Consider the following 26,485-nt stretch of genomic DNA (forward strand, 5'->3'; position numbering starts at 1 on the left):
TAGTCTCAATACCACTAATCTTTTCTGTATGTTCTTCTATTTTGAACATTTTATATAAATGGAATAATATGATATGTGGTCTTATGTAATTGCATTTTTCCATTTAGTATGTCATTTAATTTAATCATGCTATGGAATATATGCATATTCCTTTGTTTTTTATTGCTATATAATATTCCATTGTATGGATAAACTATATTTTGTTAATCCATGCCCAATTGTGCGAATATTTGGTTTGTTTTCGCTTTTGGCTTCTAGGGGTAATGTTGCTATGAAGATTTCTGTACAAGGTTTTACATATATATTTTTTCTTAAAAATTTCAGCACTGAGAAATGCAAGTGCTGGCTCATACAGCAATTCTATGTTTAACTATCTGAGGAATTGTTGAAAACCTTTCTACAAGTGCTGCACCATTTTACATTCATATCAGCAATATATGAGGGTCTTAATTTCCACACATCCTCATCAGCACTTGTCATTGCTTGTCAGTTTTTACTTTCACTGTCCTTGTGGGTACAAAATTATATTACCACTGAGACTGATTTGTATTTTCTCTATTAACTACTGATACTGAGCATCTTTCCAGGTGCTTTTATTGGACATTTGTATATCTTCATTGGGGAAACTTCTATTCAGATAATTTTCTATTCTGTAACGTGGTTCTCTCTTTCTAATGTTGAATTGTAAGAGTTCTTTATATATTCTAGAGTTTTACAAGACATATGACTTGTAAATATTTTCTCTCATTCAAAGTTATCTTTTTTCTTTCTTGACTGTATTTTTTAAGGCACAGAATTTTTCAATTTTGATGAAATCCAATTTTTTCCCTTTTGGTTGATTCTGGATTTACATGTCACAGTGTTGCCTACTATAAGGTCATGGATGTTTACAACTTAAATTCCTTTATGAAACTATATGGTTTTGGCTCTTACATTTAGGCCTTTGATCCATTTCAAATTAATGTTTGAATATGTTATGAGGGAAAGGCCCAGATTTACTATTTTGTATGTCAGTATTCAATTTATCGGTACCATTTCCTGACTGCTCTTTCCTAGTTGAATTATCTAGACACCCTTCTTGAAAACTGACCACACACATGAGTTTATCTCTGAGCTCTTTTTTATTTCATTGACTTATATGCGTATTGATATGCCATTCCAAATAGTTTTGATTATCATAGCTTTGTAGTATGTTTCAAAGTCAGGAACTATAAGTCTTCCAACTTTTTTTCTCACCACCTGTTTTTGTTTATACAGTTTTATATGAAGATAGCCACACTACTCATTTCTGTATTTTCCATGACTACTTTCATCTTTCATGGTACAGGGAATAGTTGGGTAGTTTGGAGAGTGCCCTTACATCGTGTACACTAATCTATATACTAGTCCACAACATGTTTGCTAATCTTTGTTCTATTTCATGACTGTATCCTTCTGGTAGATATAATGCAAACCAGAGTTGATGTCTGGTAAATATTTAAGGAATGAATAAATGAAATGACATTTTATTTGACTTTGACATTCAAATTCACATTTCTTAGTGAACAAGATGTATAATTTATGACCTCATTTAGACATATATTCAAAAATCTTCAGTGAGCACACACCAAAGGTGTCCAATCTACTTGAGAAGGGAGATACCTATAAAAACCCAGGGTAAACATTTCTCCAGTGAAGAGAGGCAAATGGCTAACAAGTATATGAGAAAGTGTTTGGCATTACTAATTATCAGGGGAAATGCAATTCAAAATAATGAGATTTTACCTTCTTCCAGTTAGAGTGGCTATAATCAAGAGGACCCCCCCAAAAATAAACCTCACCAAAATATAAAAGTTAGAAAAGATATAGACAAAGGGAAACTCTTATGCATTATTGGTGGGAATACACACCAGTCCATCCATGGTGGAAAACTATATGGATGCTCCTAAAAAAATATAAGTAAAAAAATATGATCCAACAATCCCACTATTAGGTATATATGCAAAGAAAATGAAATCAGTAAGTGGACAAGACATCTGTACTCCTATGTTTATTGGAGTACTACTCATGATAGCCAAGGTGTGGAATGAAACTAAATGTCCATCAATAGATGAATGCATAAAGTGTGATATATGAACAGAGTGAAATACTGCTCAGCCATAAAAAAGGATGAAATCTTGTCATTTATCAATTGTAAACAACATGGATGAGCGCAGAGGGAAATAAGCTAGGCAAAAGAAAAGATATTAAATTAGAAATTTAAAAAGTTGATATCATAAAATTGAGAGTAGAGTATTAGTTACTAGAGGCTGGGAAGAATAGAATGGAGAGGCAGGGAACACAGGGGAGAGAGTGTCCAATGGACATGATGTTAAAGTTAGGAGGAGCAAACACTAGTGTTCTATTGCATAGTAGAATGATTATGACAATGGGTAACAACAGTGTACTGTAGTTTTCACAGAGCTAGAAGAAAGGCTTTTGAATGTTCTTACCAAAAAGGTGAAGGATATGATAATAACCTTTATTTGATATATATATGTACATATATACATATATAGATTCATATATATACTATATAAAGAAAGAGAGATTTTATATATAGAAAGATCATTCATATATATATATATATATATAGACAGAGAGAGAGAGAGAGAGAGAGAGAGAGAGAGAGAGAGAACAAAGGGGTGGCCGTTATTAGTATGCAAACTGCTGCTTGGATAACCTTGGTCATTGACATTGCTGTACACGCATTTTCAGTTTCTTCTCTAAGGGCCGGCAGTGTAATGGGTATTCTGCAATATATTACATCCTCTAGACTCTCACATACAAAGATAACACCATCTGTTGAAAAAAAATCATACTATTTTTCTTTTTTTGAAGTGTGTATATATTTTTAGTGGGACTATCATCTGTCTGTCTGTCTATAATATAGCAGGAGCAAGAAAAAGTGAAGGGATCTGAATGTGATATCAATTACCATAGACAGTGAAGCTTATGCATTTATATCAAATAATATACTAGTAGAAACAATTTCTTGCAGTGTGTTGGAATATTTGAACATTGTCCTTCTAGAGAAAGAGAATTACCATTTTCAAAATATCTTCATAGTACCCAGACACTGTTTCATGAATTAAATTAACATTCCTGGATATCTTTTGAGTCTGTGACTGCACTAGGAGCCAATAGATGGGAATACCATGACTCAGAGGGATGATATGACTTCCTTAAAGTCAAACAACAAATGTTAGAGGATGGATTTTAGTCTAGGTTTGGCTGAGTCCACTCTGAGCTTTCTAAGTCTATCTATTGGCCATGAAAATAGATATTTACCTAGAAATTTTGATACTGTGCTCTTTCTGTGCAAGAAGATCCATTATGTAATGAGTGTGGATCCTTGTAACAGTTTCAAACTACTTTAAAAAATGTTCATGATGTGAATTTTAAATGAATTAGCTTTGACTTCAAATTTCAAGGTGCATTGGCAAAGTTTTTAAAGAGCAATGATATAAAAACACAGAGAACAGCTATTCACTCCCTCTGCACCTCATTGTCTCCAAGGATTCACATCTGCATTTGGTTATTTGGGTCATGTTTTCAGTGGTAGCTATTCTATAAATGTAAGCAATTTCTATATCTATAATTTTTCAAGGATGCTCAGTATCGAACTTGAGCCAATCTCCCACCTCATCAACTTTGGTTTCTGATTTTAGAATTGTCAGACAAATTATGAAAGAACACTCAAGTTTTTTATTCAGTGGACTTGTTATCCTCATAATCTAATTTCCTGATTGCTTCTTTTCATCTTAAAGGGAACTTGTGAGATTGACCATATAAGTGAGACCTTATAGTATTATTCAAACTCTTAGCTATTTGGATATTTGCAGTTTTTTTCCCCTCAGAATCTGTAGGATTAGACACATTTTTTTTTAGCATTTCCTCCCTGAAAGAAGTCTTTTCTCTCAGCTTCCTGTGCACCTACTTATTCATGCCTCAGACAACACTGTTCCTGTTGTCTTTGATCACTGTTCAGGCATGGGGGGCTCCCTAAGGCTCAGCTTTTTTGACTTTGACCTTTCTCTGTGTCCACTAACCCATAGGGTTTGCACTCATGCTATGATTGAATGGAGATGATGCTCCATGTTCTCTGCCTCTAGGCTGATTTTTCTCCCTGATTCTAATTCTGTATTTATCATAGTGTCTGCTGTGCATTTTTACCAAGTTACTTTTCCTTTGGCACCTCACCCATTAATTCAAAACATATTTTGAGCTCATTCTTACTGGGACATACTTAAAAATTAAAAAGAGCTAATTATATTCTGCCTACCACAGATTTGAATCTTTGTTCTCTTAGCATTGCAGACAACCTTTGGTTGAATTTCATCCTCTCTTTTCTACTAAATTAACTTTGTTTGTCTCTTAATATCTCCCTTTCAGACACTCAGGCTAGAAGCCATCTAGGACTTTCCCAGTCTCCTAGAAATATCAAAATATGCGCTAGGTCCTGCTGATACTTCTCTCTGTCACTGCAAAATCTAACTTTGTCACCTTCTGCTTTAAAAACTATATCACATCCATAAGTTTTCTCTGCTCTTTCCTTGCTCTCTGTTGCACAGATTATCTTCCTTAACATACTTTATTAATCATCTAGACAGCTGGATATTATTTATTTGCTTCTATGTTCAAAAGCTCTCCTTGATTTCTCACTGGCTGTGGGATGAAGGTCAGCCTCTGACATTTGAGACCTTATGTGATCTGACCTCAGTAAGAGCACCAGGGGCAATAAAATACTAGCAACTGTTGCTGGTTGTGCTTCTTCCTGTCTGAGAAACATGAGGACGTATCTTATACGTCTGTAATTTCATATAATTCTTAAAGAACTGGGCACTAGTAATGTTCTGGTTTAAAAGATAAACGTGCTGAGACAACAATACACTGTAGGATGCATAATAAGGCAATAATACTATTAACACTCCAGCTTAAAAGATAAAACCTCAGTTCAAAGATATTGGTGGATTTCCCAGTAATTGTACTCAGGACTTTCCAAAATCAGAACCCGTGCTCTTAAATTATATAAAACAATATCTTGACTTGTTATGTTTCCTACAATCTGTTGTTGTCATGGCAGTTAAATAGTAAGCTCCCTGGTGACAGGAAATAAGTCAAAAAATTTTTCACCTAATGCTGTCTGATGAGAGCTGGAGGCTTTCCTGATGCGTATGAGATGTGTGACCAAGTTTAGTTTTACCAGTGGGTAAGGAGACTCATCATTAAATTTCCGTGAGGAGCTGTGAAGTCAAACGACAACATGGATGAGCCCTTGTTTTGTATCCTATGCACTGATGCATAGTGGGTAGTCTCTCTTTCCTGGAAAGAATGCTATTTAGGATTGGAAGATCTCAGCTCCAACACTGGCTCATCCAGAAACTAGAGACAGACCATTTTTGAATCCCATCTTTTGTAATATAGAATAGTGAATCCTCTTATATCCATGGTCTTTTCTACTATTCTTTAATTTTAATCATCAATGATCAAACCATATGACTTCTGTAATACGTAAGTATTCTCTTTTAGAAAAACCCAATTAAGACCTCTAGGAGCAGGAAGCTAGCCAATTATGAAGCACTGCGCTCTACCAAATTAACCTAATCCATATTTCGTGTTCTCCATTTGAGAATGGTATGGTGTAATGAAAAGGGAAAGGGCTTTGAAGTTCAACAAACTCATTAAAATTAAAGCTGCAATATTTACCAACTCCAAGTTTCTGGGCAAGTTATTTTTCCTTGCTACACCTCAATATATACATGCTTCCTTTCCCATCTCCCACTTAACCTTGCCATGAAGACATCCCAATAATATTCTGGAAACTCTTCTGTCTTTTGTTAGAAAAAAAGATAAACTTTCTAGTAGCCAGGAATAGGTAAATTGTTCCGGTTGTGATTTTAGGCACTGCGGTCAGTAAGTTCTGGGAAGAATGCCCTCCAAGTACGGGGCCAGGCCTGCCTGGTATATGGCCCCTGGAATTCAGAGTCAAGTTATTTGCAAGTCAATATAACTAAACAAACCAAAGAGACTCACTGAAAATATAGTTAACAGTTTTCTTTAAATAGAGAGAAAACTGAATTTTAGGGTTATAAATAACCTTTGATGATGAATTTAGATAAACTTGAAAGTATTTAATATTTCATATGCAAAAATTTGGCAAAACTTTAATGCATTTGTGACTTTGTGAGTAGTTTGGGAGCAAGGTAAACTCACTTCCCAAATGCAATTTCATAAATATTCAAATATGGGTGATTGTAGTAAATATGGAGAAATATGCAACACATTATTATACTTCTCAATCAAATATGCTAAACAGTTTTGTCATTCATTGTACTGAATACAGTATTCCAATGTTTCAAAATGATTCCTATAAAAGATTCATGTACGAAGCTTGAAAAGTAAATTTGATTAAAAAAAACTGAGCTCCAGTGATTTGTAGAAAAAGTTACTTTAAATATAACAGAGAAAATACTCAGATATTAAGCTACTCTGAATGTCTTCATCTAATTGCCTCATTTGCATTCTGCTTAGGTATTCAATTGATCGTCATACTGACCTCGACAGGTTTTTCACTATTAATCTAGAGGATGGTTTTATTAAAACCACAAAACCTCTGGATAGAGAAGAAACTGCCTGGCTCAACATCTCTGTCTTTGCAGCAGAAATCCGTAAGTATTCTCCTAAGGGCTTTGATTTGACTTACTAGATATTAATCCTTCAGATTCTCTCTATATTCTGGGAAACAAAATAGCTGAAAACGGTTTTGTTAAATAGTGAAGGTTTTTTTAGTCTTTAAAATTTATTTTCAGATAAAATAAGAATGTATAGGCAAATAGAGATGCTTTCATTTTGTTTGGCAGAATTGGGTTCAGACTTGGCAAGATAGCTGATGGGCCTCAGCACTTTAAAATCCATGATCATCCTGGTAAATCCAAAGCAGAGCTTTACAGCCAAGACTTACAAATTTTTATTTACCTATAGAACAGCAATTCTCAAACTTAATCATGCATGAAGCACTCCACACATCTAATACATGGCTTATCATAAATATTTCGGGACCCTATTCCCGGTGCCTCTGATTCAGTAGATCTGGCACGTACCCTAAGAATTTGTAGGTCCAACACATTCCCAGATGGTTTTGATGCTGCTCTAAGGGTCCCACTTTGAGAACCACTATGATAGACTGGGGTCTGGACTGTCCAGGCTCTGTTATTAGCCTTTAAAATTAAAACTCCACATCAACATCAGTAGAAGTGGATAAGTGGTTTAGTTCTTCCTGCTGTAGTTGACATTTATCCCATGTCACACTCCTTGCACTAAATTTAACCTACTAAGGCTCCTAGATGGGTTTTGTGCCAACAATGCCTTTCCATGAACTACTCAAAGGAGTCGTTGAGCTTAGTCTTTCCGAAGAGTGAACCGGGCCCAGTGTATAGCTGCTACCTAGCATTTGTTTACTGTCTCCATTCTCTCCTCCCAGACAACCGACATCAGGAAGCCAAAGTCCCAGTGGCCATTAGAGTGCTTGATGTCAATGATAATGCTCCCAAGTTTGCTGCCCCCTATGAAGGCTTCATCTGTGAGAGTGATCAGACCAAACCACTTTCCAACCAGGTAATGCTGCTCTCTCCCTGGCTGTGAGCAAGGCATTGGGAAGTAGAATTTGATTTTGAAAATATCAGGTGAGGAGGTACATTCCTGCTGCCCAAGGAGGTTTTAGAGCCCTAGATTTGCCCCGAAGATCTAATTGTTCTCTAATTAAAACTCAGCTTTTTAGCTATCCAGGAATTTTTGAATAGATGATATGTTAATGTCATGATGATGTATTATGGACCACCTTTCTCTTTCAGCCAATTGTTACAATTAGTGCAGATGACAAGGATGACACAGCCAATGGACCAAGATTTATCTTCAGCCTACCCCCTGAAATCATTCACAATCCAAATTTCACAGTCAGAGACAACAGAGGTTTGTACCAAGGTTCCTATTCATTCAGAGAAGTAGAAATGGAAAACAAATGGATTTTATATTGCCCAGCACAAATATTTTCACTAATTTTAATAATGCCCTCCTGTTGAAGCACAAACAAGAAATAATAATGCAACCTCTCTTTTGACTCACGGGTTCATTTGATGCATATGAACAAGTGAATCTAATTTTATGTTCCTTCTTTTATTGGCTTTGATATTCATGAAACAGTGGGAATGCCAAGTGGGGAAGCTCACAGGGTCAATATGCAAACAACTCCATTTATCTTTTTGGAAGAGGTTGATAAACCCTTGGGGGAAGTGTGGCTTTATGAATATTGATATCAAGTAAAGCACTGAAAGAGATTAGTTTAACTTTGTATGGCAATATAATCTTTGAAGCACAGGTCTTCCTTTCCAAAGCACAGTTATAATGTAGTGTGGCTGGATACAGAGCTTGCTACCTAGAGGTGAAGGGCATGAAACAAAGCACTGTTTATCCACTGGAAAAAAGGTAAAATGTAATATGATTTCTGCATCTCATTTTGTCAGGCAAATAGGTTCTAGATTTAGAGCTTATTAAAAGTAGATGATATTGTTGTAAAGCCCAGAATGTACAGTTCCTGCACAAAGTTCATGGCAGGGCCTGGGAGAAAAATAAACTTTTCAACTCTCAGCCACTCTATTTTGATCAGAGTGTTTCTTCTTAATGGAAATCGTCCATATAAACCTGGGAGCATGCTGGTCTGTGAAGGAAGGGAGACAATTGCCGTTATTTCAGATAGGAGTAAAGGTAGCAGTTCTGAATATAGAATTTTCTTTAGCTCCAAATGTCCAAGATTGCTTTCCTGATGACTGAGAAAGATATTTAGAATAATAAATATTGTTATTTTCTCCTCTCATTGTTACCACTGTCATCAGTAACATTATGCTGATGGCTTTGTTCTAAGCACCATGCCAAGGCCCTTTGCTATTCTGTTCACTTAATTCTCTTAACACCAGAGATAGGTGTTATTATTAGTATTCCCATTTTACAGACGAGAAAAAGATACATAGCTGTCCCAAACTCAATCAGCGAAATAGAAGTTAGATCTGGGTTTTAAACCCAGGTACTCAGTATCTCTGTGCTAGTCTCTTAACTTTACTGTCACACTGATTACAGCAGAGAAGTGCTCCCTGGGCTACTCAGGTTTTAAAAGAATGTGATTTGACACTCATTTTTATTTCTTGAAGTAATTTGAGTTTTTACGTATGGGCTTTATAAATCAAGCATACACTGAATGAGACAGTTAAAATGCTCTAGGTTTTATAGCAGAGCCTTTTCTCTCTAGATGCCTTACTTTCCACAGTGAACTTGCTCTTAAGAGCCAAAGTGGGGAGGAAGTTACATGTAGAGAAACATGTGGTGTAAAAGCATCCTTGGAGGGTCCAGGATTTAGCTCAATGGTTTTGCCACCTGCTGCGCAAGCTCAAGGACCCGAGTTCTGATCCCCAGTACCAAAAAAAAAAAAAAAAAAATCCTCGGAGAACAACCCATAATGTGATTCATAAATTATTTCCATGATTTTGAGACAGAAATGTTATTTATAATTCTTTAATGTTGTGCCCAAGCTAGGAGTTTTCTTTTACTTGTTGGCTTGGTTAATGTGAACAGGGGACGCAAGTCCTTTAAAGTGATGATTCTGCCCAGCACTAAGCTGGATGGGAGTACATACCACACACACACATCGGGAGGTACACAGATGTAGTAGAGGAATTTTCTTTTGTAATTATGGGTTTTCCCAAAGCAGGGACACTCCAGCATGTGTTCAGCTCTTAATGAGTGTGTAACAATCTGAACTGAACAAGGTACTATAACTAGAGTTTCCATAAGGTTTTCTAAGATACATGTACGTTTGGGTTCATAAAAATCCCTGCTTCCACTCAGAATATTCTGTCATCCCAAATTAGTTTTTGGCTCTACCCAGAGTTGGCAGATTGCTCTATTTTTCCAGCATAGGTTTGTGTCAGTTTTCTGATAAAAAAAAAAATGCTTCTTACAACATATTTCACAGTGTGTTCACCTTTGTCAATAATGAGGAAAATTGCTCAGGTATCCAGAAAACTCTGGTGATTCCACATGCTTGTTGTGCCACGAACTTTCCACAAAACGTAATTTTGATTAATTAATTGAAACAGAGTCTCACTGCCCAGGCTGTTTTCTGTAATACCTGTGGTCCAACTTCTATATGTGTGTTGCTGTTGTCCCCAACTTACTTTTGACATCTAATTCCTGGGTCTGCTCCAGCTAAGATCGCTGATTATCATGGAACTCCTTCTGCAAACAGCCAACTCTTCCAGACTGTACCCCCTGTGTCTAATTCTTCTGCACCACCTGCCCTGTGCTTCTTTGTGTATGGGTATCACGTTTGGTTACTGTTATCTTTATAAACAGTACACTAATTCATATTGTTGTGAAGGGGTTACTTTGTACCAGTACTATTTGGATGTCATCTATATTTTCATGGAGATTATATCACTATGGTTAAGGTAACTGTCTACACAATCCATTTCCTCCACCTTTTTTTGTAAGAGACTAACCGTACTATTGAGCTAACAGTTTTGCAGAGAATTGCTACTTTTTAAGAAAAATTACTTTATTAACTATGGCAAACAGTTAATGAAAACTCCCATGTTTAGAGCTATTACAAAACCTTAAAGCAAATACAGTCCTATAATTATCATTTAATAGAGTTTCTTTCTACTAGCTCCTAAAAGTAATTACATACTGAAGTAATCCAAAAGGAGTAATCACATTCCACATCCTATTAATAGCCTACTGAGTTACCAAATTTCTCAGCTGAGACTGTTTTCCATAGAAATCATGAGATAATGGTTTATATCATGCTGAGTAAAACCATCAAGTTACTTTCTCCTTGAGTGTTTGCTTCCATTATGCCATGTAAATAATTTCTATTGTGTTTGCCTAAATTCGGCATAAGCATTTGGAATCTTTAGAAATATAAGAGGGAAAGCCATCTTAATACATAGAAGCCTTTTTATTTCATTTTATTTTATGCCATACTACAGTTTGAGCTTCAAAGCTGACTCAGTGGGCCGCAAGAAAGCAGAACACTGAATTAGTCTTCAATATTTAAGTCCATCTTGGGCTATTAATATCAAGAATGATGCTGTTTGAGCAGATGAAGAGCTGATCCACCCAGGATTTAAGATGCACTTACTTTGGAAATATCAGGCTTATAACAGCTCTAAAAATACAAGAAATGTGTAATGGATAAGAAAAGTGCAAGGGGGAGAAAAATACCCCCAAAGACTGAGACTAATCCCTCTTGTCCTTCCAGCTCTTTATTGGCTTAAAAACAACAACAACAACACTTTTAAGACCCTTTGTTTCACCCGGTTTTTGAAACATTTCCATAAGGAGAATATGTAATATGTTGTATATTTTTATTTGAATTTCAAAGGAAGCAAGAATGTGGGACATCAGAACGGTCAGTGACTTTTTCAAGGTCACATTGACAATAGGTTAGGAAACTAAGTTTGGGTGTTTGAAGGGCTCTGCCAGTTGTGTGTTACATGCTGTAAAATGAACATGAAGCTCCTGTTTTTGTTTCTTACTTCTTTTCAAACGGTCTTTGTTTACCTCATAGCATATAATAACAATCATCTGAAAGGAAAATTCTGCAATTCAATTCATCAATCTAAGATTCCAGGGAAAATATAAACAGAAAAGGACAAACTACTTCAATTTCCATTTTAATCACAGCCACAATAATTGTAGTAAAATATGTTTGCAAGAATTTTATAATTTTCTCCTATTGAATAATTAATACATATCCCTTGTAGTAAAATTAGAAAACACAAACAAGCAGAAATAAGATTTAAAAATAACTCAAAATATATTACCAAGAAATAATCACTGCTATTTTATATACCATTCAGTTCTTTTTCTTTGAATATATTTCTTTCTCTAAAAAAATGCAATTTTTAAGTATAGGTTCATTCTTTTCCCACTGATTGTATGATATTCATTTTTTTGCATAAATATATCAATTAGAATTCTTTCTAATTGTCTTCCTAAACTTGTGCTATATGATATCACCTTACTTTTGTTGACAATAATTTGAAGGTTTACTTCCTTTTTTGGTTTAACTACAAAGGTAAATCTCAGATAAGTACAACTAAGACATTTTATCTGACATTTTAAAATTTAAAATCATTTCATACATGTCCATAACATATGTTGATCATATCCATGCTCTCTATTTCCCTGCCTTATACTTAACTCACATTTATCCACTCCTGCTGGGTCTCTTCCACTTTGCTGAGTACTGACCAGCCTAACAGGGATGAAAAGAACATTTCTCCAGGTTCTAGCTTTGTGAGGCCCAGCTTAGGACAGGGAGGGGGACAACAAGGATCAGGATGGTTCTGTTCTCTTGTGCTCTGTTCCAGGAAGTGTTCTAAGACTGGAAATTTAGCAGCAATTAATACACAATCTCTAACATCAGAGAGTTTTCAAAAGCACATCAAGGAAAATTAGTTATCTTGCAAAAGCATACCTAATATTAATAGTTGTTTGTTATTCACCTCTCTGCTACTGTAACAAAATACCTGAGGTGATAAAATTTTTAAAAAAGGAAGGGTTTATTCAGTTTTGGAGGTTTCAGCTGCATTTGGGGCTGTGATAAGGTAGGACATCAAGGATGAGAGCATATGGCGGAGCAAAGCTGATCTTCTCATGGTGCCCAGATAAGCAAAAGAAAGAGGAGAGACGAATATCGTTCAATTCCCTTTAGAGCCCACCCCCATAAACTGACTCTCCCACTAGGCCCCACATCTTAAAGGTTCCCCACTCTTCAGAGTGCCAAGCTGAGGATCAAGCCTTTATTCCATGGGACTTTGGGAGACGCTCAATGATCCAAACTAGAGCAAGTGGCTGTTAAAGAATTACCTGCAGAGGAGCTTTGACTACATGATTATCTCCAAGTAGGTCTACCTGACTTCAATCTTACCTCCACTTCACTAATAAACATACCTTATGGTATCTCCTTTTCTTTTTAAAATTCTCCTCTGGCTCTCCTTTTCATATAGAATTTACTGAAACTCCAGCTAGTTTAGTGAGCAAGACATTCCATGATCTACTCCACATGCACTCAGCTCCATCATCTCATTTTTCTCCCTAACGTAAACCTGAAGTTCCACAGACTTGAGTGTGTGCCTGCTTCCCCAAATGTGTCACATCTACAGTTTTCCTCTGCCTGTAATGCACTCTCCCATGTATTTGTCCTGTCATTCTAAATGAAGATGACTTTTAGGTAAAGCCTTGCAGACACCTTAGCCCATCACGAATGCTTTCTCTGTGTTTCAGGACCACTGTGTTACCTCCATTATTTTCTTACTACCTTTCATTCTAATCATGCATTGCATTTGGTGTCTCCCACAGAGTATGAGCTGGGAGAGGGCAGTATCTCAACACTTAGGCAGAGTAGACTGACTGAGTACATGAAATAAGAAGTGAAAGAATGAATGGAAAAATACTTCGTAATGTGTAATACTCTTCAGACTTTTCAGGGATTAGTTATTATAATGGAAAATGATTGTGTTGTGAGTTAAGCATCAGGCTGAAAAAGACAGGTAATCTTTTGGTGCAAAAAAATTTTAAAGAAGTCAGTGCTTCATTGTTCAACTCCTTCTACCCACTTATTCATTTGTTCATTTATTTATTTTTCCACAAAGTTACATTGGACACCTAGGAGTAGGAGCCCAAAAGACATGATCCAGTTATTTTGCAAATATAATCCAAGAGGAGTGAAATTACAGATCAAATGAGCTCTGATACATTCAGAGTTAAGTTTATACTATTAAAACAAAAACAGTAACAACAACCAAACAAGAAATGTTTGCATAGAAAGTAGGGTTGGCTGAGTAATATAGTCAAGATAGATAATCCTTTTGTTCCTTTCTACTTTTAAAAATAATAAACTATGAATGTTTCTTTTTTATGAGCGGCACCAAGGAACATCCAAATATGCTTCTGATTTTTCACTTCTCTAATTTACAGACAGCCAAACAGATTTTTGTGGGGCAGATTTTTCCCCCTTAATTGTTCCAATGTGGAAAATGCTCTGTTGGCAGATCAAAATGGCAGATGTCTTTTAATGCCTGCCATTTTCACTTATGTAAATAATTATGTTCCTTTCCTGCCTGATATTTATTGCTGCAGGGCTTTTTTCCCATCCAGAACACAGTTGCCTGGGACTCACTCCCTCCTCAACCTAACAAAAAAATAAAACAAATCTTCCCTCTGGAAACTGATTTAACTAACTCACTTAAAGTCCTTGAAAGTCTATATCTCACTAAATTTCTGGTCCTCCTATGTATGTTAATTGACTACTTTATGCAGTATGTTCTTCTCTTTATTCTGAGAGAGAGACAGACAGAGAGAGACAAACAAAGAAAAGAAAAACAGAGACAGAGGAGGAGAGAGAGAAAGAGAGAGAGAGAGAGAGAGAGAGAGAGGAGGGAGGGGGTCACAGAGACAGAGACAGAAACGAGAAAAAAACCTACCAAGGAAAAAATTATTTTTAAACAAAAGACAAGGGTGAGTTATTGTAAAGAATGATAAAACATAACAATGAAAACTCTGTCCCTGCCAACGCAGTGAACAGTCAGACATTCTGCATGCACTTCATATGTGCACAAAAACAGTTATTCTTATCATGTATTTTTAGTGTATTTCTTATTTTGCAAATGCCACAAAAAATCATTCCCTCTGTAGTAGAGTAGTATGTAACTTTTTGATTCAACTAGGAGATATTATATGTATCAGAGTCTTGGGTCAAGACAATATTTTTTCCATTGGTATTTTAAGGCTCAGCTCATAGAATTCGCTTCATTGTCACATTAGTTTCACCTCAAAATATTAGAAAAATAGTAGATTTGGTTTTGCATTTTGCACAGTGTTTTGAAGGGTATATGTGTGTCTTTCTAGAAATGCTGTGGGAATAGAGATTTTAAGTGAGTACCCTTGGTTCTTTATGAGTCTCTCTTTCACAAAATTACTAGACTTCTAAGAAGTGTTTCTTTTTTTTGTTTGTTTGTTTGTTTTTTTTGGTACCGGAGATCGAACTCGGGACCTTGTGCTTGCAAGTCAGGCACCAGAACCACTGAGCTAAATCCCCGGCTCTAAGAAGTGTTCTTTTATCTAGAACCAAGACTCTCTGGCTCTACTGTAGACTATGATGAAGCCTATCTAATTAACCAACCACAGTGACAAAACTTAATAAAAAGGAACTAGTTTACTTGACTTGTGTCTTAATTACTTTTCTGGTTGCTGAAACAAAATACTGGACACCCAAAGTAAAAGGAGGAAAGTTTTATTTAGCTCACAGTTTGTAGAGGTTCTATTTCATAGCTGGCTGGCTTCAAGGCAGGGTGACATGTCACAGGGGCACTGCAGAGGAGAAACAGTGCATGTTGGGCAGAAGCCAGGAAAACAGCAAAGCAGTAAAGTAGTGAGGAAGCAAGCAGCCAGTGGTGACAACAGCCTTTTTCTATCCCTTATATCCTATCCAGGCCACACTCCCTTACAGTAGGTAACACTTACAACTAGGATGGGCCTTCCCATTATCCACACCCAGAACTATGCCAGTTCAATCAGTGTACAAATTTATTAATCACACACCCTTGATCCAAGTATCACACACTTAATCCCAGCATTGTACACTTTAGATCCAGCCATTTCTGAAAAGTTCTACATATAACCACATGTGGCTTTGGGGAGACACCTAGATGCAAACCATAATAACTTGCAATGCTATTATTATTCCAGGAAAAGTTGGATCCTAGTTCTGTTTATATTTTACCTGTTACTGTGAAAATTGGTGCCTTTTTTCTCAGTTTTCTTTCCTATGCAATAGGGGATATTGTATTTTCTGAACTTTGAAAAATTCTTTGAGCTAACATGTGAAACCATATAACAGAGTTTGTCAGTATTAGAAACTTGTTGCTCAGTTGACTCTAACTCAATCTAATAATAATAATAATAATAATAGTGATAAGATGTAAGTATTCATCAGGACCAATATCTGCCAATATAGATACAGGCACTATTGCTCAGTTTGGGTTAAAAAATGAGGGATCAGATAAGATGGAAATTCAAAATTGACTCCAAGCTAATGAGTCAGTAAAATGTGGCTCTGAGGAAAGCTAGATAGCTATGAGATGTATTAAAAAGAATAGCATTCAGCCATTCATTCTGTCGACACAGAAAATACCACTAAATTCACTAAAATTTGTGAAAAGATGAGTGAGACAAGGTCCCTGCACTCAAAAGAGGTTACTGTTGGGTGGATAAGGCAGACATTCTTGTCAATTTACAGTGTATGTGGAGAAATGTTTCTGTGAAATGTGTAATATAGATGGTTAGTGCAGCCACAGAGAAAGCTCCTAGGATGTTCAGAAAGGCAAGAAAACAAAGATGTATACACAGGCAAAACGTTCATCTTTGAGCACTAGTAGCATCATAAGAATGCAGGCTACAAACTTTAAAAATCTTATTTGAAATTTCTATTATTTCAGTCTTTCAGTTCAAAGATGCCAAACATTGAAGGACTTCCAAAAACGTCAATTTATTTTTTCAAAATTTACAAATTTAAACCAGTGAAAAAGAACTCTGAATAATCAATTCTTTAAGTGATGTCTTTTGTAATTATATACTACACATTCTTCTGAAATCACTGAAGCATTAGTCTTCACTGAGATTTTTGGGGGGCACATGCACATAAATATGTGTATATTTCATCTATACATACATGTGTGCACATTTATATGTATATATATTCTTATATGTAGGGAGCTATTGCCACATTCCTAGGGAAAGTACAGTGGGCCAAGGGGAAAGCAGTCAAATGATTATTCTGATAGTTACGGTGTTCGGGAGCAGGGGAATTTTCTTGTTTGGAGGGGTATTTTTTGCAGTATTTACAAACCTATTGTAAATACAATAGTACAATAGTATAGTACAAACCTATTTTGTTTCTGAGGTTTGTGCAGCAATAGTAGGGTAGGTGGATTTGTCTCAAATGTGAACAAAATATTTCCTGGGGAGCAAGGATTGGCCTCAATTTTTTGGAGTGCAGTAGTCTTAAAAAAGGAACCTGCAACAGGATGCTCCTCATGGCCTTTAATCTCAGGTTAAAATGTGTTGGACTGGGTCAGGCAGTGCTGACTCTACACCTTCACCACAGAGATGCACAGAAGAAAAGCAGTGTCGAGGAAAAGTGTCCCAGGAGTGTCAGGAAAGCAGTTGGGGTGAATGATTCCCTCAGCTTAGGTCAGGTCTTCCTATCACCATAATGAGGACAGGAGAGTACTCTTGCTCTTCGCTCCATGCTACTTCTCTTCCAGTCCTTAAGGTAGGCCTGTGTGCTGCCCAGTTTTCTCTGCTGCCTTTATTTATATTTTTTATGAATGCAGCATTGGTGCTACTGCAGTCCAACTATCAAAGGCAGCTCCTCCATCATAGTTTTCACTTTTAATGTCAAATTGTAAGTTTCCCATCCTTGGGCTGCATCATCATCAGAACCCTTATACTTGCATTCTCAAACTGGTGCCATGGAGAGCCTCATTATCAAGCACTTTTGTATTTTGTTACTCTAATGAAGAAAATGTACAGGTAAAACTAGCATATGATTAGGAGTCCAGGTTTCAGACATAAAAGTCTGAAGCCTGAATTATTTTTCCACTAATAGAAATACTAGTTTGTGCATGACATACACAAGTAATTAATGGCACCTTTTTCAAGTTTTTGCCAAAGTGGAAAAAAATTGGAACTTGTTATATATCTGTGTCCAGGGATGAGAACATTGGGTATCAAGATGAAAAACCAAGGTGCTTGAAAAACATTTTCTTATCTTGGGAAACATGTTGCTCAAGACTGAGAAGTGTGAACTAGATTCTTACCTTGGGATGATGAACCCTTCTGTGTAGGCAATTGAATTAAAAGCTGTGATGACATTTCCAAGAATTCACTTTCCTCTCCTTGCCAATAAGTTTTTCTTCCTCATTAGTCTACTGCTCAAAGAGGATGGCTCCCAGAAAAAGAATTAATATTTGCTGAGCCTCTCCAACAGACTGGCACTGTGTTATGTACCTTCATGAATGGAAATAAATTTAACCCTAGAAATATTAGTATTTGAGATTGCAACTAAGAAACTCAAGATATTTACTTAATATATCCCAAATCAGGCAATTAATAGTAGAAGAGTCAAAATGCAAACCTTGCTCCTTTGGACCTCCAAGACTGGATGGCTTGCTTGTTAGAGCCTTTATATAGATAAGAGAAGGCTCTGAGAAGTCTCTTGAAGGAAATTTTTAAATTGATAGAAAATTTTCTGGCTCATCTTAACCATGGAGCCAGTCTCTCACTTCCCTGAAAATGTGTCAACACTGATCCTCTTCCTTTCTTGGGTCACCCATGAACCTAAGTCATGTAAATATCCAATATAAGGGGTCCTTGTCAAAGACAGTCACTGGTTACGTACCATAATGTACATGGAAAAGAATCTGTAGTTTAAAATGTAAGATTAGTTCCCAGAAGAGAGATTTTATTATTGTTATTAGCTTTTCTTTTTCCATTTATGTGTCCGTATTTGATTTTCAGTTGTTTCTGACCACAGTGACTGTTTTATCATCAGTGTTCAGAATGGATCACAAGAAAGACCACTGGAGGCCATGATGCTGAAGGCTCAAGAACGCCCGCATCCTTTCTCAATACTAGGAATTGAGCCCAGGGCCTTCTGCACTGAGCTACGACTCTAATATATATTTTCATTTTGAGACAGAGTCTCACTGCATCATTAAGTTACACAGGCTAGCCTTGAACTTTTGATCTTCCTACCTGAGACTCCCAGAGGGCTGGGATGACAGGTGTGTACAATCACATTTGTCTAAGGAATACTCCTCTTGAAAGCATCTCACACTCTATTGGTGCTCGGGCAGTTTAGATGTAGAAGGAAATGTTTTATTGTCTTAAGCAACAGAATCCATCTAAGTGTCAAGCCAGGCTTTTAGATAAGACTGTCTACCTCCTTTGCCCTTCATTGGGTCCCTAGCCCTGGAGGATCTAACACTGGGTATTAAGCTTTCTGGTGGAAGGGTTCCCAGGGCCCTCTAGAAGCACAGCACAGAGGATAATCACTGACTCCTTCATGATTTAGTTTCAGTAGCAACTCCGTGAGGCGCACATGTTATAATCTGAGTCCCTTCCTTCAAAGATAAGCAAGTGAAGCTCTACATGGGAAAAAGAGTGATCATCCTAAAACATCCAATTATTATTTCTACAAGAGACCCTTGGTCTAATTCTTTCCCAGATCTTGAATTTATCTTAATATCTGTATGTAGAATATCTTTTGCTAGAAGAGATTTTTAAAGCAGTTTGTGAGATTCTACTGATCAGAGATTATAAATAGTTCAGTCAGCTGGGTACTCTGATGAGCTTTTATATAGTAGTTTCACCGCATCTGAGAAGACTCAGCTGTTCAGAGCATAAAAACATATTGAATTCACATGCTGGTGTCATGCTCAGGCCCGTGTTTTTCATTAATGTGTGAGTTTCAATTACCTTCATGTACGAGCCAGCCTGCTGTGATCTAAACGTCCAGTCGTGTATGGCTGGCTCATTGAAGTATAGATTTTAAATCATGACTTCCACAAGTTTATAAAAACAAAAACTACTCTATTTCTATTCCCTTTATCTATGGTAACAGAATAATACCCAATAGAAATCTAAGTAAAGAACCTGGGGATGTCATTCATATCAGAGTTACATTTGACCAGGCAATTTAATTAATTTTCTTTTCTTCTAAAATGTTTAATATTCATTTTTATTTGTGAATCTACTAGTGACTTTTCAGGTCATTAAACGTGGGTAAATATTGTTACTTATACTTTATGAAAATCTTATTTAAACACAAAACAATGGAAAAGACAAGAAACTTACATTTTGAAATAAGTTATTATAATTTATAAATTTAACTGCTAATATAGGACAGTGACCTACTGATTAATGCAGAACTGTAAAGAACAGATAGGAGGGCAGATTTTTCTTTGACAAGTTTACCCTTTTCTCCAGCAATTAGACAAAAACATTTCAACTACATAGAACTTGGAAAATATAGAAATGAGGGATAGCTGTTTTGCCATATGTCAATTGAGATGCTGATAGGGAATGGTGGAAAATCTGTCTTTATGAGACCTGCCCAAGTCAGTGAATACACATACCTTATCTTCTGCAGTATTCAGAGTGTCAGCTCATCCTTAAATGAGACTGAACCTGCCATCTATGATCTCACAGAGAATACATTCGATTTTCTTTAACCTAAAATATATCAATTTAATTTTGAGAGTATAGGATATTGTTTCCTATTACAGGAACAAATTTATGTTACTGAACCTTTTTAAAGCCTGGCAGTTATTGGGCCTTGATATTGGTCGAAGCATTCATGTTCCTATAAACCACTGCTTCTTTTCTGTTTTTTTTGGTGGTGTTGCTGAGGATTAAAATCAGGGCCTGTGCACTAAGCTATATCCCCAAGCCCTTTTTTAGTTTTTATATCAAGACAGGGTCTCACCAAGTCACCAGGTTGCCCAGGCTGGGCTTGACATTGTGATCCTCCTACATTAGACTTCCAGAAAGCCTGGTTAAATTACTTTTCTTACCCCACAAATAGGCAGGCCATATAAGAGGATGTCTGTGTGTGTGTGTGTTTGTGTGTGTGTGTGTGTGTGTGTGTACATGTACACTTTGATGGGACCGAGTAAAATTTCTACTATTCTATCATATCAAGGTTTTGCCTCCAGAAAATGTTTCCTGGAAAAAGTATTTGGGGCTGGTAAACAAATAGGAGGCTGAGGAAGCATTTGGGGGCAAATCTTTCAAAAGATTGAGAAACGCATGAAAACGAAACATCTGGAATTGGAGTTAAACTTTTCCCGGAGTACAGTTACACCATTTGTTCAACAAATATTTATTGAATGTCTGCTGTATATCTGGCACTGCGGAGCTGGAGATGAATCAGATAAAATCCCCTGTTCTCCAGAAGTTCACAGTCTTAGTGAGGTCAAAGTGGTTATGTCAACAAATCATGACAGAGGAGTGAGAAGGATCCCTATTTCTATAGCAATGCATAGTGCAAGGAATCACAAAGAGATAGGTGATGAAGAGGTCTAGGGAGGCCTCCTAGAAGATATAACTTTGGAATTCAATTTCAGGCTTTGAGCAGTTTTACTTACATGATAAAATGAATAGCTTTGGGGGTCAAGAGAGCAATGAGTGAAGAGTCAAGGCACATGGAAAATCACAGCAAACTTGGAAACTAAAAATTAATTCTCCATCTTGGGCTGAGTTCATTCTTGTGAGAAGAGGCAGGATGTGAGGCTGGCAGGCAAGGTCAAATGTGAGTGAAAGGTGAGTGAAATATTTGGCGGCCCACTTTGCAGAGCTGTGCCATATGGGCAAAGAAAAAACAGAATTGTTTGAACCAGGGGGGGTGGACGTGTTGAACCGGGGTGGTTGATTATGTTTGAATTTCATAGAAACAATGAATCTGCTGCAAAGTTTATAACATATTTCCTCTTTAAAAAAGAAATTTTCTTTTGAGACAGACTCATGACTGGCCAATTCTTTAGGCAAAGTTGAGGCTGGGTTTGGAATTTCTTTTAAAAAGTCATAAATAAAAACTTGCAAAATCCTTGGAATGAAACAGGAAAAAGCATAGGCATGTCAAAGAAGCTTTTTGGTTTGTTCTCACACTCGCTTAAATATTTAATTATATGCTCCTCTTACATGGAGTACATAACCGAAGCTCATGCTTTCCTATGGTGTTTGATGAAGGGGTGAACACCCAAGCAGAATATGTTGTGGTTAACTCCCAGGGAAGGCATTCAGTACACACAAACTGGAAAAGAGCAATTTCTGAGTTTTGTTCCAAAATGCAGAGAGATTGTTCCGTGATGCTATCGCGCCAAATGACTATGGCCTTTATCGATACACAGATGAAAGAACAAGTGGGAAGTATTCAGGTTGTTAACCTTTGCAGTGAAAAGAGTGCCCTCCAATCTGGCAAGCTGAATGCAACTGTGATTGCAATGGCCTCGATCTGAAAGCACACCTTCTCTCTCCTATTCCAACAGATAACACAGCAGGAGTGTATGCCCGGCGAGGAGGGTTCAGTCGGCAGAAGCAGGACTTATACCTCCTGCCCATAGTGATCAGCGATGGAGGCATTCCGCCCATGAGTAGTACCAACACCCTCACCATCAAAGTCTGCGGGTGTGACATGAATGGGGTGCTGCTCTCCTGTAATGCTGAGGCGTACATCCTGAATGCTGGTCTAAGCACAGGGGCGCTCATCGCCATCCTCGCCTGCATCGTCATTCTCCTGGGTAAGGGCTCCCTTGTCACCTAGGACAATCAGATGTGCACCCTTGAATCATGTATTTCTCAGTGATGGGCTGGTTGCCAGGATTATGCACTACACTGTGGACATGGTTTAAAACAAATCAAAGTAAGAAGCTCCTGTTCCCACGAGCTGTATAGCACAGTAGGCTTAGTGTGCAATTGAACAAGCATGCAAATGGAGGGAAAAAAAGGTTGTGATGAGCATTTTGCCAGACACCACAGAAATATAGAGTGGAAGATGCCATTTGGGGGCTGGAAAGACATCTGAGAAATGTCTGCAGGTGAGGAATTTAGGCTGAGATCTGGTGTATGGGGAAGGTATTGCCTCATAAGAAACAGGAGAAGGGTTAGCAAGAGGCAGAAAGAATAATCCCAACACTAAAGTTAGTGTGGGAAGCACTCAAGGAACTGGATGAAGGTGAGCATCTACATTAGCATCTACAATATCTATGTGCATGCCTCAGTTTATTCGGACCCCTGAGAGTTTTTCCTGCACTTGGCAGCTGAGTTAGGTTCCCTTCCTTTGCACTTAAGTTCCACCAATGATACACTCTGAAAAGCAGTCATATGTGGATGCTAAGAAACTCTCCCTCTGCTGGATCTCAGGAAGATTCAATCATTTGTCCCAACTTCTCAGAATAGTGATTGACAAGAGTCACTATTTAAACCCAAATGTGTCTGACACCAAACATACTCTTACCAAGATGTTTAATTCTCCATTAAATGAAGGAAGAGGCTGACACCTCAGGAAGTAGCCACTGAACTCAGTTTAAATCTTAGCGATGGAGACCTATGTATCAGGCCCGATTCTAAGTCCAGAGACATAAAACAAAAGTTACACAAGATTTCTGTGCTGGATGAAGCCACTATCTATCAAGGAAAGTATGCATGAACAGATAAACAGAGGTACCTGGTAAGTGCTATAATAGAGGCATAAATAAGGATAGTGGTAGCATAGAGCAGAAAGTACCTAACACTGCCTGAAGAGGTACAGAGACTTGTAAGACATAGCATATATTTCAGAGGTAGGAAGGGATTCCTAGCTGGTGAAAGGGCCTGGATAAGCCAGAGTGAACAAAGTATGAGGAGCCCTAAAGAATGCATACTGGGGCTAACAAACAGTTTTATACATTATACATGTGTTTTATAACATGATGGGTGGATGTTATGAAGATGGTAAGAATAGGTGGGTGCATACAAGGACATGTGCTTCTTACTTGTCTGGTGTCAAGGTAGGAAGCCAGGAAATGTTTCCATAATGAGAGATAAGAGAGAGTAACCAAGGAAAGAAAGTGGAAAGGAGCAGTCAGTGTCATGGATGAAGGTTCAGCGGTGAACCAAGCACAGAATTCTGGAACCCTGTGAAGACCAGGGCAGAGGCTGTCCCCCATTCCTGTACCTCAGAGTACTGTAGACCCAGGGAGTTCTCAGTCCCCTTTCCAAATGCAGCCACAAACATTCCCTTCCATCTTGCTGAGTGTGTGAGGGAATCTTCCTGGTAGGGTTTGAGGGGAAACAGAGAGGATTGGTAAAGAATTGAGCAGTGTCTGACCTCTCCTTATAAATGACTGTGCTCACTCCTCCCAGATTGTTTAAGCCTAACAGAATACCTTGCCCAGAAAAGACAGGTTTGTGTCTTTATCTGGGGGTTCAGTTTTTAAAATTTCAAATAAATAGAAGATTATTCTCCTGGAGTTTTTTTATAAGTGTACTCTCCATCCACACATATGCTAAGATTTCTTACTATAGTGCAGGGCTAGTGCTGCTCCCCAGACCTCTGGGAAGGACATAGTTTTCAGTCCTATAGGCAGGTAGGTTGAGTTCTCTGAAGGTCCTCGTTCTTAAATGTGAGAAAGGCAGCCAGCTTCCTTCGCAGAAGCAAAAAAACGAATTAGGCCATTTAAAGAAACTGCAGCTAACACATTTAGAATCTTCCTATTTCTTAGGAAGATGACTTCCAAAAAGCATTGGTATTCATTTGGGAAAAGTTTAAAATAGTTCCAACCTGCCAAGTCACTGTATACATTGTTTACATGGCAGGATTTTGCACAAAGGGAGACAGGTGGAGGTCAGTTTTACATGTCTCTGGGGACTCCAGCCAGCCCTCTCATTTCCCGTGATGCTTCCAGTTCTGAAGCATTTGCACACTTAATGGTTTATAGGAAGCTGCGCTCCTCTGGGCAAAGAATCCAGGGGGACTGGGCTTCGCCTGTGCTTATTTTCTTTTTCTTTCCCTGTAGTCATTGTAGTTTTGTTTGTGACCCTGAGAAGACAAAAGAAAGAACCACTCATTGTTTTTGAGGAGGAAGATGTCCGTGAGAACATCATTACCTATGATGATGAAGGGGGTGGTGAGGAAGACACAGAAGCCTTTGATATCGCCACCCTCCAGAACCCAGATGGTATCAATGGATTTATTCCCCGCAAAGACATCAAACCTGAGTACCAGTACATGCCTAGACCTGGGCTCCGGCCAGCACCCAACAGCGTGGATGTGGATGACTTCATCAACACTAGGATACAGGAGGCAGACAATGATCCCACCGCCCCTCCCTATGACTCCATCCAAATCTATGGCTACGAAGGCAGGGGCTCAGTGGCTGGGTCCCTGAGCTCCTTAGAGTCTGCAACCACAGATTCAGACTTGGACTATGACTATCTACAGAACTGGGGACCTCGTTTTAAGAAATTAGCAGACTTGTATGGTTCCAAAGACACTTTTGATGATGATTCTTAACAATAAAGATACAAATTTGGCCTTAAAGAACTGTGTCTGGCATTCTCAAGAATCTAGAAGATGTGTAAACAGGTATTTTTTTAAATCAAGGAAAGGCTCATTTAAAACAAGCAAAGTTTTACAGAGAGGCTACGTTTAATAAAACTGCAAGGACATCAAAGTGGTAAATACTGTGAAGTACCTTTTCCCACAAAAAAAAGGCAAATATTGAAGTTGTTTATCAACTTCACTAGAGAAAAACCACTTGTCATACAAAATATTTAAGTGAAGGAGAATTCTAATGGTGAACTCACAATGAAGGGAATTTGTTTATGTGTTATGAACATCAACGTCTTTCTTCTTCTTCTTCTTTTTTTTTTAAATTTGTCAAAGAAGCTTCCACAAAATTAGAAAGGACAACAGTTCTGAGCTGTAATTTCGCCTTAAACTATGGACACTCTATATGTAGTGCATTTTTAAACTTGAAATATATAATATTCAGCCAGCTTAAACCCATACAATGTATGTACAATACAATGTACAATTATGTCTCTTGAGCATCAATCTTGTTACTGCTGATTCTTGTAAATCTTTTTGCTTCTACTTTCATCTTAAACTAATACGTGCCAGATATAACTGTCTTGTTTCAGTGAGAAGCGCCCTATTTCTATGTCATTTTTAATGTATCTATTTGTACAATTTTAAAGTTCTTATTTTAGTATACATACAAATATCAGTATTCTGACATGTAAGAAAATGTTACGGCATCACACTTATATTTTATGAACATTGTACTGTTGCTTTAATATGAGCTTCAATATAAGAAGCAATCTTTGAAATAAAAGATTCTTTTTTAATTCTGGGTTTGATTCTTAACATTGAAAAAATTAAGGATTTATAATGATCCATTTATATTTCTAATTTAATTGTGATCCTTAATAATCGTATTTGTGATCTGTTATAGTCTGTCTGCTACTTTGATTTCTTATTTAAAATCAAATATATTTGACAAATGTTTTTCTTTTTCAAACAAGATTCTGTAACATCATGTAAGACATGTCTTGTAAATCCTTGGTGTTAGCCTCCTGGCTTGTCTTCACACACCTCTTCCACAGGAGGACACCGGATATGTAAATCAGTCTATGATTTTGCAATATGTGTTATATAATATGCATTTATCTTGTATATCAGTAACCTTATGGCTATGAGAGATGAATCTGTGAGGGGTTGGGAACTATCAGGACTTTTCATATTCAAGGTGTAGATTTCATGTCTCACCTGGAACACTGAGGAGTTGGATGGAAGAGTGACCCGTCA

The 26,485-nt window shown here is 37.3% G+C and overlaps 1 protein-coding gene across 4 annotated transcripts in view; it reads left to right on the top strand.

Annotated features, from left to right (window-relative positions):
* Positions 1-26,025, top strand: part of Cdh11 (cadherin 11) — a 159,142-nt gene extending 133,117 nt beyond the window's left edge. For all 4 annotated transcript variants that reach the window (XM_087205609.1, XM_004843114.4, XM_004843113.4 and 1 more), the window contains 5 exons: positions 6,553-6,689; positions 7,502-7,635; positions 7,872-7,989; positions 22,185-22,436; positions 24,693-26,025. In XM_087205609.1, coding sequence (XP_087061735.1) covers positions 6,553-6,689; positions 7,502-7,635; positions 7,872-7,989; positions 22,185-22,436; positions 24,693-25,189 — 1,138 coding nt within the window. In that variant the 3' untranslated portion in view covers positions 25,190-26,025. The remainder of the gene's footprint in view (positions 1-6,552; positions 6,690-7,501; positions 7,636-7,871; positions 7,990-22,184; positions 22,437-24,692) is intronic.
* The last annotated feature ends 460 nt before the right edge of the window (positions 26,026-26,485 follow it).

Source organism: Heterocephalus glaber, unplaced genomic scaffold (assembly GCF_053883595.1).
Source record: "Heterocephalus glaber isolate CG9 unplaced genomic scaffold, H.glaber_assembly_v1.0 deba00000071, whole genome shotgun sequence".
Lineage (NCBI taxonomy): Eukaryota > Metazoa > Chordata > Mammalia > Rodentia > Bathyergidae > Heterocephalus > Heterocephalus glaber.